The sequence below is a fragment of the Clupea harengus genome, chromosome 5 (assembly GCF_900700415.2).
Source record: "Clupea harengus chromosome 5, Ch_v2.0.2, whole genome shotgun sequence".
Classification (NCBI taxonomy): domain Eukaryota; kingdom Metazoa; phylum Chordata; class Actinopteri; order Clupeiformes; family Clupeidae; genus Clupea; species Clupea harengus.
Window position 1 is genome coordinate 10,466,628 of NC_045156.1, and position 11,211 is coordinate 10,477,838.

Below are 11,211 nucleotides of genomic sequence, written 5' to 3' on the forward strand. Positions count from 1 at the left end.
CCAGCCGGTCCCATTATCTCCCCGGACACTGGCACATTCACTCACTGAATTCTAAGAGAAGCTCAAGGATACGAATGAAGAGACAGATAATGAGGCGAGTAAATGAACGCACGGCGAAGGCATACAGACAGTCAAGGAGCATGCGCAGACAGACAGGCAGTCAAAGAGCATGCACAGACAGACAGACATTCAAGGAGCATGCAAAGACAGACAGACAGTCAAGGAGCATGCGCAGACAGACAGACAGACTAAAGAGTGTTCCAAGTTCAAAACTGGCTCTGATATTCCAATATCTTTTACATTCAAAAGCATGTGAAAGAAACACACACACAAACAGCCTGCACATATTCAGCACCCACCTGCACTCCAGCGTTCTGCCCAATGGTCGAGTACATCTGTTCTGCATTGTAACGATGCTGAAGAACTTCATATGTTGATGTGGCCGACATCTACACACAAGACACTGCATCACTATTCACTCTCACTCTCTCTCTCTCTCTTTCTGTGCTTCTCTGTATCGCTCTGTCTATTTGTGTGTGTTTGGAGGTGGGGGTTGTGGTAAAATTCAAAAGCATGTGAAAGAAACACACACACAAACAGCATGCACATATTCAGCACCCACCTGCACTCCAGCGTTCTGTCCAACGGTCGAGTACATCTGTTCTGCATTGTAGCGATGCTTAAGAACTTCATATGTTGGTGTGGCCGACATCTACACACAAGACACTGCATCACTATTTACTCTCTCTTTCGCTCTTTCTCTTCTTCTCTGCAACCCTCTGTCTATTTGTGTGTGTTTGGGGGTGGGGGTTGTGGTAAACTTCAGCCTTCCTCACAGCCTTTTTGAATGTGTAATGCAACACAGGATGTATTTGATCTTTATGTATGCTTACATCACGTTCTTGGTCTGTGCCCCTTCTTTGTCTGTTGTCATTCCCCATCTGCCTCTCTCTCTGTCCTGAGGAAAGCACAATACCACTGACACATAAGGAAAGCACAATACCACTGACACACATGAGGAAACACAGAATGAAATGATAGCATCAGTAACAATACTATCAGTCACCTGATAGTGAATGAGAGAGGGAGAGAGAGAAAGAGGGAGAGAATGTATTTGTATGTGTTTGTACCTTTATATCTCCAGAAGGTGAATGCAAGTCCTCCCAAAAGCAGCAGTAGCAAAAGTACAGAAATGAAACTTGCGATGCAGAGGGGTGATGTTGTTCCACCTCTGCTTTCAGCATCTAAAATTGAACAAGTACAGAAAATGCTTTCATTACCTCAATGCCCCGTGTATATAGCTTTTGCTTTCATTAATTTTGAGTCATGAGTGTTTTCCAGTAGTGGTATAAAAGTGCCCTGCTTTTAAAGGTAAACTTTAATAATCATTGCGTACTTTTGGCTAACCGTCTCAAGTCTCTCTAGGTCTGCCTCTATTCTTGCAAGCATACCTAATCAAGTTCTCTGATAAACATATGATTATGGCATTCACGACTCCTGTGTGGTGTGTTTGAACATGTGTTTCAAAGGCTGGTGTGCCTAATTGTGCTCTAGTTTAATATTCCCAGGGTGGCGTAGTCTGGCTAGTTAGGTAGAGCTGAGGGGCCCCCCCCCCCCTTATTTTTTTTTTAAACGGGACCCACAACACACAAGTAGGCTATAAATGCTCAAAATAGCGAAGGCCACTTGCTTAGGCTCTGCGTCAGCCGTTAACTGCAGGCTTTTAAAAGACCCTGTAGTGCATGCCTCATGGGGAGGTTTTGATTGTCAATAGTGATAACAGAGCCGTTCTTTTGTGATTTCCGTGTTTGATCGAACCAATGAGTGCACTTCACCAGAGGCTAGGAGGTAGCCCCAGCACATCACAGTGGAGGCACTGCTAAAGCTGGAAGAAGAAAAAAACCAGCCAGCAAATTGATTGTGAATGAGAGGTGTTCCATATTTAATGTCTATTAAATGAGCAGAGGGCCCAGTGCTCGAGAGCAACACACTGCACTGGCTGGAATAACAAGCAATCAGCTACAGAGGGAAGTTTTAAAAGCACACAAACTGCACACTGGCCAAAACCTAAAGAGCCCCATACATCACATACCAAAGGGTCCAGCCTGGCCCTGGGTCAAGCTATGAACATTCAGTTTCAATGTTTCATTGTCAACTCAGATTCCACCAATTAAGGTTCAATACAGAAGAGGTCTAGACATCTATTTAATCAAAATCTATTTATCAATTTAAACTGCACTGTGGACAAAACTTTTTCCTTAGTTGCTGGCGTTTTTTTTCCAGGAGTTGTCAATGTGTCTGCTGGTGACATTGGAGGAAGATATGGAACAATAAGAACGTTATCTTAATGAAGGCTCAAATGTTGTTTAAGCCGCAATCAGTCGCCCGTATATGTAGTCCAGATTGAACTATGGTTGTCTCCAGATGCATTCCTTGTACAGATGTTAACATGGGCAAGCAAGGCAAGGGCACCAATAGGTGCACTACACCAGAGACTAATGGGCAGAGGGCCCAGTGCTCGAGAGCAACACACTGCACTGGCTGGAATAACAAGCAGTCAGCTGCATGGGGAGGTTTTAAAAGCAACACATAAATTGCACACTGCCCAAACCTAAAGGGCCCCATACATCAAATACCAGAGGGTCAAGCCTGGGACAAGCTATGAACATACTATCTCAATGTTTCATTGTCAACTTGTTCACATTCCACCAATTAAGGTTCAATACAGAAGAGGTCTAGACATATCAATTTAAACTGCAATGGGACAAAGCTTTTTCATTATTTGCTGGTGTTTGTTTTCCAGGAGTTGATTTAGTTGTCAATGTGTTTGCTGGTGACATTGGATGAACATATGGAACAATAGGAATGTTATTTTAATGAAGGGTCAAGTGGGATTATGTTAATTACTAAAACCATCCACAATCAGACCATAGAACATGGCTAATAACTTCTCGAAATCAAAAGGATTACTTTGACATGTTTGTTTGCCTCATAGGAATCCAATCCTTTCCATGTATAATTTCTTACATTGTAAACATATATAAAACGGAACATATAAATACAACATACATGCATTTTACAGATTTTTTCATATAGCATAATACAAACAATTTCTTGCATTTCTTTTACATGTATTATAAAAAACCTATGATCCCATGAATTGTATTTCTGAAGCTTGAGGAAATCATTTGTCATTCTAACAGCGTCAGTTTCGGTAAAATGGTAAATAATATAAAGTGTCTGAAAAGTTCTTGTTAATAATGTCCTACCTGTAACTGTGAGTGTGAAGTATCTGTAGTTGTTGATTTTACCATGACATCTGTACCAACCCTCATCCTCCTTAGTCAGGTCTGATATGAGAAGGGAGAAATTTCCAGGAAAATCCTGATTAGTCACCTGAATCCTGTCTGCAGGTTTAGTCAGATCAATCCGCACATAGCCCTGCACACTGTCTTTGAACCATTTTCTACCCTGAGCCTGGAGATCAGTGCAGGAACAGGGCAGGAGAACAGACTCTCCAGAGTATTTGGTGACATCCATTGTTGTTGTATCTTGTAGATTGCAGTCTTTGGAAACACAAAAGGGTTTGGATTACTCCTCACATATAGATCCCAAAATGTCTCAATGCATTTATTCAACAGATGTATTTTTGTATAATTCCATAATCATGATTACTTCTTGCCTGTTTGACAAAAATGAAATTATAACAGATGTTGGTTATGCAAAACAGAATGGGTATGTAGCAGCACATTACACAACAATGTAAATTGCATATAACTGATTTGTTTGTGTCATGATGAGTTGAATTTTGTGTAGGTGATACAATTCGTTCCATCACAGTTTCATTGTTCCTTGTAAAGAAGGCAACACAGAATGTATGCTCTCTCTGAAAGTGTGCAGTTCACATTGTAAAGTATGAACACTCTGGAAGTATATGAGTAGCAATGAAAATGTTGAGACGCGTTTGGAAAGTCATAACTCAGCTGGGTGTAATACTGACTCACCTGCTTCGATTCTGACCACCCAGCACAAGAAAAACACAATCATCCACATTCTTGCTGACAGTTGCCTTTGCAGTCTCTCTCTCTCTCTCTCTCTCACACACACCAAAGGTGTTTGCAGACTCACAGTCTCACATACACACACTGATGTCACAGCCCCTCTCCTCATAGAGTTACTTTACTCTCCTCATCTGATTGGTCATTCACAGCCATCCCCTGCAACATGACATCACGTGGAACAAGTGGTCAAGATGAGCAATAGCAATACACTTCTGCTTTCAGCTGAACTGCTGCACAATAACGACGCAACAACAAGCGGAAACTAAAAACATTTTCAATAAAACTACTGCACATCCATGACCTCCACAGACACACAGCAAATCAAACACACATTTCTCTGACTTTTGATTTGGAACAGGAAAAAAGTTGGAAAAAAGTTAAGCTGGAAGAGAAAAAAAAGAGAGAGAAGCTCAAATGTACAAAGACAGAACAAGAGAGAGAAGCGTGGTCAGACCGCCACATTTGCCCTCAGTTTCCACACACACAGAAATAACCACAAGTGACACAACTGATGTGTGAATAGTGATGTCTTCCTCAGAACAATCCCATTCAAAAGATTACTGACATTTCCTGTGACTTCTCCTCCCATACAAGCATTTGTGTCTGTGACGGGTCCGAGCGGAGTCGCCGTGTGCGGGTGGGTCTGGCCAAAACTCAGAGGCAGAGTATGTTTGACAAAATGAATTTGTATTTTGTAAGGCTTGAAATATCTACATCAAGCAAGATACCCGTCCATATGCCAACCAGTGGAGTGGAAAAAAAAAGAAACAAATTTAAAAAATATCAGAAAAATGTCAGCAACTGCAATTGCCCTGATATGTAAATCTGCTGGCCTCTCAAATGCAGAGAACAAATATCAGCACCCGAGTCAATACTTACACATACTCTAACAAAACAAGACTAGACTGATGACATGGGGGACGCGCAAACTAGCCCAGCGCTATGGAGATTCATCAGTTCCTGGTTAAAGATACAAGGCATCATTTATTTATTTATTTTTGTTAATTAAAATGTTTTTATAATGTCATCATGATGCTATGATGCCATAATGATGGAACCCAGAAAGAACACTGAAAATATCACATTCCTGATGTCCTGATGATTTACTGTTGTGGTGATGGTATATGCATTGGATTTAGAGAAAATGAAACAGATGTGATTAAAAACCGAGGTACATAGAATAAGCTGAAATATCTGAGGAAGAAAAGCCTTTTACTTATGCTTTTGGAATTACCTTTTGATATTATTATCTAGAAACATTTCTGTTTCTGACAGTAAACACGATGTATGGCAGCTTTTGAGGAGGGACCTTCTGCCCGTGTTCGGAAGGTCTGGCTTCTATGGACGGGACACTTGAAGGCTTCACTGGTGTCAGCTGTGGTGATGGAGTTGAACCAGCAGATGGCGCACGTACAGCATCACCACCCTGTTCTGTGAGCTCCGCACCCCTCCTGCTCCAAGGGGCAAAACATCACAGGCAGCCCTCCTCTCTGACTCCATCAAGACTATGCTGCCTGTGTAGTACCAGTATTTTCTGCATGCTTTTGGGAGATGCAATAAGGATATACAAAATACTGAGTGGGACAGAGAAGTGCATTCTGAAAATGGTGTATTACACAATGGGTAGAGGAGTGTTTCATTTTCATGCGATGTTGAAATGTCCACCAGGGAATCACAAATTTCAATCTCAAGAGAGGGGAACATGAACCACCTTTTAATACACCTGATGAGTGTATAAAGTACACTTTAACACTGTCCTACATAGGAAAATGAGATGCAGATAGAAATGCAGCCTGATATGAATAGTGAAAATGTATACCAGCAGATGGCGCACATTTTTTCAGTTTTTACTGCCGAGACTGTATCCTTCTTTAGGTAAAAACAAATCAACTGTCCGCAAAGACAGAGCCCACATAAGCTGTGTGTGTGCACAAGGTCACTCTAAAAAGAGCCGTACTGTACACAGCTCAAAACTATTTAGCATTCTTGAAGAGTTGTTCACGAGATAAAGATGTTGTGGTCCCTGACATGAACCCATTCATATTTCATTAGAAAATACTTTATTTGTTGAAAAGCATTGTCTGTATCTACATATACATTTATGATGCATTCTCATTTACAGAAAATAGACGACAGACATATTGATGACAGTGACCTAATTGATGCATCAATGCAAGAGGTTTCCCATAATAGGCATAACTAACATTTCATTGCTGCTTAGAGAGAGGCTAACATTTATTAGCATTTATAATAACAGGCATTGTTCAAATCTTTATATTCAGGAATAGCATTATAACTCCAAGTGATAATTGCAAGACTAGTTAGTTAAGCACACTATAAATGTGAGCATAATAAAAAACTCTTACACTGAAAACACTCATAGATCACCTAAAAACACTCAAACTGTGCTCACATGAACAAAGTGTGGTGGTCTGTGGGGGGGTGATGACTCATGTGGTTGTGATCCTGGCATATTCTGTGCCGTCACCTGTGTCCACCTCCACTTGGACTACTCTGGGTTTTGTAACATGGACTACAGTTGCGTAGGTCACATCATCCTACAGAAAATAACAGGTCATTTTGTTTGGCACATACACCACCCACTGCATGTTGTTTGCATGTACACACGAACGAAAAGTTCAGCTCTAAAACACATCCTCAGAACCATTCAAAAAGGGCATTTGAATCAACTTTACCTCCTTTTCTGCTTGTTTGGATCTGTCCTTTCTGATGCAGTACACCCTGGTGTCCTAAGAAAGTCAAGAGGCCACCAAGAGTGGAGACAGCAAACACAAATATAAAACGTTTTTCATTGCAGACATGAGGTTACATGTCTTAGTGAGCCAAATACACACATACACTCACACCACACACCACACACACACACACACCTCTGATAAAAAAAAAGACCAAGCATTGCCACAAGCCATTTTCATATGGATTAAACACAACATGCATCCATATTTCCATATGGGTTAAACACAATATACAGCTAGAGTTATTGTAAAGACCAACTTAAACTACCTTTTCCTCTTCCTTATCCCTGTGTCCTGATTTTGTACCTTCTCCTTTTTGACCTAATGGAACAAAGTGATTTGCATTCATCTTTCTGTGTGTGTGTGTGTGTGTGCGCGTGTGCGTGCGTGTGTGTGTGTGGTGTGTTAGTCTACCTTTGCGTCTCATGTATAGGAACAGAGCTCCTCCCAGCAGCAGCAGCAACAGGAGCACAGCAGCAATGATGAATATGTAGAAAGGTGGTTTGGTTTCACCGTTACTCCGAGTGTCTAGAAATAAACACAGCTCTGCTCAAAGCTTTTCCTGTAAGACCCACCTCTAACTTCTGCATCTTCTTGGACATTTTCAACAGAGACGTGCAATACTGTCCCGAGCCCCTCCTTCAGGAGGTATTTGGGTTGGTAACGAAATTTCAAATGTTGTTTAAGCCGTAATCAGTCGCCCGTATATGTAGTCCAGATTTAACTATGATTGTCTCCAGATGCATTCCTTGTACAGATGTCAACATGGCCAAGCAAGGCAAGGGCACCAATAGGTGCACTACACCAGAGACTAATGGGCAGAGGGCCCAGTGCTCGAGAGCAACACACTGCACTGGCTGGAATAACAAGCAGTCTGCTGCAGAGGGAGGTTTTGAAAGCACATAAACTGCACACTGCCCAAACCTAAAGGGCCCCATACATCACATACATAAGGGTCCTGACTGATCAGACCATAGAACATGGCTAATAACTTACCTTTGACCAGGAGGGATATATGTGTTTGGGAGCGTTCATCAATACGACAAGAATAGAATCCCTGGTCCTTCTCACTCAGGTCTGATATGAGCAGAGAGACGTTTCCTGGTGAATGACGGTTTAACATCTGAACTCTGCCTCTGTAGGGTCCAGTTGTGTTGGATATTTCAGTATATAATCCACTCCTGCTGGTGCTCAGCCATCTCACACTCTCAGGTGTGGTACTTAGAGAAGAACAGGAGCAGGGCAGCAGTGCAGATTCTCCTGAGCTTCTCTTAATCTCATGTGTTGTGTCCTGTTCCATTAGAGTGCATCCTGGAAGAAACATGACACTTATAAAACATTCTGTGTATCCAATTGTAAAGGCAACCTGTGAGAAAGGTCTGTAAAAACACATATAGAAATCACACTTGTCATGTACAATACTCGTACTTGTGGTTGTATACATGTTGAAAAGAGCAACACACTGTTCCTGCTCTGAAAACATATACAGTATATATCAAATAGAGAAAAAAAATTATACTGTGTACAGTACTCAGTAGCAGCCCATAGGTTGAGTATGAAGTATGAGCGGTATGACTTTTCTCAATGGTTTCTGGCTAATTTGACCATGCGGAACAAAACTAGGGTGATGTAATTTACTGTAACCCGAGCGAACATCGAGATTTTGCCACGCCCTTTTAGGGCGCGTCCAGCGCATCTGTATCTCAGCTTCTGAAGGTCATAGACACTTGTATTTGGTCTCAAAATGACAGGAATAGGCATGTTTATATATGCACTATGAAGGTTTCTAAGCTCTAAAACCTTTACTTTTAAATGACAGCACCCTAGTTTTTTTCCTCATGGTCAAATTAGCCAGAAACCGTTGAGAAATGTCATGCCGCTCATACTTCATACTCAACCTATGGGCTGGAGTACAGAGAATCTGAGAGTCTTATTCAAGGACAAATACAAAAATAATGCAGGCACTGAACGGGGTGTTGCATCAGATACCAGAAGAAGAGGAAGCTAAAAAGGTACAAAGTCATTTTCTACAGTTTCTTTGCAGTTATTGAGGTAAACAGACCTAGGTGTATCTCTTCAGGAATCCTTTCCCTGTCATCAGAAACTTATAATAACATTTACTCGCCTGTCAGTGTCGAAATCAAACATATTACTTTGACGTGTTAGTTTGCCTCATAGGAATTCAATCCTTTCCATGTTGTCAGAAACTTAGAATTTCTTACATTGTAAACATATATAAAACGGAACATACTGTATATATGTATACAACATACATGCATTTTACAGATTTTTTCACATGGCATCATACAAACTATTTCTTGCATTTATTTTACATGTATTATAAAAAACCTATGATAGAACAACACCATGAATTGTTTTTCTGAAGCTTGGGGAAATAATTCTAGCAGCGTACCAGTAAAATGGTACCAGTAAAATGGCAAATCATATAAAGTGTCTAATGTCCTACCTGTAACTGTGAGTCTGAAGTCTCTGTAGCTGTTGTGGTGACCTCGACATCTGTAGTTCCCCTCATCCTCCTTAGTCAGGTCTGATATGAGCAGGGAGAGATTTCCAGGGGAATCCTGATTAGTCATCTGAATCCTGTCTGCAGGTTTAGTGGGACCAATCGGCACATGTTCTTTGGACCATCTGGTACCCTGTTTCTGGAGTGCAGGAACAGGGCAGGAACAGGGCAGGAGAACAGACTCTCCAGAGTATTTGGTAACTTGCATGTATGTCGTGACTTGTAGACGGCAGCCTTTGGAAACACAAAAGAGCTTGGATTACTCCTCACACATAGATCCAAAGTTGTCTCATTGCGTTTATTCAACAGATGTGTTTTTGTATAATTCCATAATCATATGATTACTTCTTGCTTGTTTGACAAAAAATAACTTATAATAGATGTTGGTTGTGCAAAACAGAATGGGTATGTAGCAGCACAAAACACAACAATATAAATGGCATATAACTGATTTGTTTGTGTCATGAGTTGAATTTTGTGTAGATGATACAATTCGTTCCATCACAGTTTCATTGATCCTTGTAAAGAAGGCCACACAGAATGTATGCTCTCTCTGAAAGTGTGAAGTTGGGTGTAGTACTGACTCACCTGCTTCGGTTCTGACCACCCAGCACAGGAAAAACACAATAATCCTCATTTTTGCTGACAGTTGCCTTTGCAGTCTCCCTCTTTCTCTCTCTCACACAGACCAAGGGTGTTTGCAGCCTCACAGTCCCACATACACACACTGATGTCACAGCCCCTCCTCATAGAGTCACTTTACTCTCCTAATTTGATTGGTCATTCACAGCCATCCCTGCAACATAACATCACGTGGAACAAGTGGTCAAGATGAGCATTAGCAATACACTACTGCTTTCAGCTGAACTGCTGGACAATAACGATGCAACGACTAGCGGAGACTAAAAACATTTTCAATAAAACTACGACACATCCATGCCCTCCACAGACACACAGCAAATCTCACACATTTCTTTCACTTTTGAGTTGGAGCAACTAAGTGGAACAGGAAAAAGGTTGAACTGTAAAAGTAAAAAAAAAGAGAGAGAGAAAAAAAAATAGATCAAATGTACAAAGACAGAACAAGAGAGAGAAGCATGGTCAGACCGCCACATTTCCCCTCAGTTCTCACCGTACACAGAAATAACCAGTCACACAACTTATCTGTGAATAGTGATGTTTTCACACAGAATAAAATGTTCTCAGGCTAAAACCTGACTTTTTTCACTGGTCACACACTCGCTTCCTCAGAACAATCCCACTCAAAAGATTACTGACATTTCCTGTGACTTCTCCTCCCATACAAGCATTTGTGTCTCGTACAGCATCACCACCCTGTTCTGTGAACTCCGCACCCCTCCTGCTCCAAGGGGCAAAACATCACAGGCATTCCTCCTCTCTGACTCCATCAAGACTATGCTGCCTGTGTATTACGAGTATTTGCTGCATGCTTTTGGGAGATGCAATAAGGATATACAAAATACTGAGTTTGGGACAGAGAAGCGCATTGTGAAAATGGTGTATTACACAATGGGTAGAGGAGTGTTTCATTTTGGGCGATGTTGAAATGTCCACCAGGGAATCACAAATTTCACTCTCAAGAGAGGATAACATGGACCACCTTCTAATACACCTGATGAGTGTATAAAGTACACTTTAACACTGTCCTAAACAGGAAAATGAGATGCAGACTGATATGAATAGTGAAAATGTATACTAACTTATCCTTACATTTTTTTCAGTTTCTTTACTGCCGAGACTGTATCCTTCTTTAGGTAAACACAAATCCAGCAAACTAACGCAGCAATTTATTAAGAATAGTATTCTCTGTATTTTTAGTATTGTAACGTGCCGGCATAGTCGCCCCATA

At 41.1% G+C, this 11,211-nt stretch overlaps 2 protein-coding genes across 2 annotated transcripts; both read right to left on the reverse strand.

Annotated features, from left to right (window-relative positions):
* Positions 1–247: 247 nt before the first annotated feature.
* Positions 248–3,600, reverse strand: LOC116220442. Its single transcript, XM_031567091.2, has 5 exons — positions 3,270–3,600; positions 1,131–1,244; positions 894–958; positions 623–712; positions 248–449 (listed from the first exon to the last, which is right to left on the reverse strand). Exons 1-5 carry the CDS (start codon positions 3,538–3,540, stop codon positions 303–305), a joined length of 687 nt encoding a protein of 228 aa, XP_031422951.1. The 5' UTR covers positions 3,541–3,600; the 3' UTR covers positions 248–302.
* A 2,546-nt stretch (positions 3,601–6,146) lies between these two features.
* LOC105909853 lies at positions 6,147–10,876 on the reverse strand. The gene is made up of 7 exons (XM_031567092.2): positions 9,930–10,876; positions 9,285–9,575; positions 7,814–8,128; positions 7,232–7,345; positions 7,086–7,138; positions 6,758–6,811; positions 6,147–6,619 (listed from the first exon to the last, which is right to left on the reverse strand). Exons 1-7 carry the CDS (start codon positions 9,976–9,978, stop codon positions 6,512–6,514), a joined length of 984 nt encoding a protein of 327 aa, XP_031422952.1. The 5' UTR covers positions 9,979–10,876; the 3' UTR covers positions 6,147–6,511.
* Positions 10,877–11,211: the final 335 nt, after the last annotated feature.

Bases quoted from the DNA above. Each gene is read 5' to 3' on its own strand.
- LOC105909853 (XM_031567092.2), bottom strand. From the start codon at position 9,978: ATGAGGATTATTGTGTTTTTCCTGTGCTGGGTGGTCAGAACCGAAGCA. The intron at 9,576-9,929 runs GTGAGTCAGTAC...GTGTTTCCAAAG, and splicing joins GGTGGTCAGAACCGAAGCAG to GCTGCCGTCTACAAGTCACG. The intron at 7,346-7,813 runs GTAAGTTATTAG...GTTTATTTCTAG, and splicing joins TATATCCCTCCTGGTCAAAG to ACACTCGGAGTAACGGTGAA.
- LOC116220442 (XM_031567091.2), bottom strand. From the start codon at position 3,540: ATGGATGTCACCAAATACTCTGGAGAGTCTGTTCTCCTGCCCTGTTCC. The intron at 959-1,130 runs GTACAAACACAT...TGCTTTCCTCAG, and splicing joins CACCTTCTGGAGATATAAAG to GACAGAGAGAGAGGCAGATG. The intron at 450-622 runs GTGGGTGCTGAA...TCTTGTGTGTAG, and splicing joins GACAGAACGCTGGAGTGCAG to ATGTCGGCCACATCAACATA.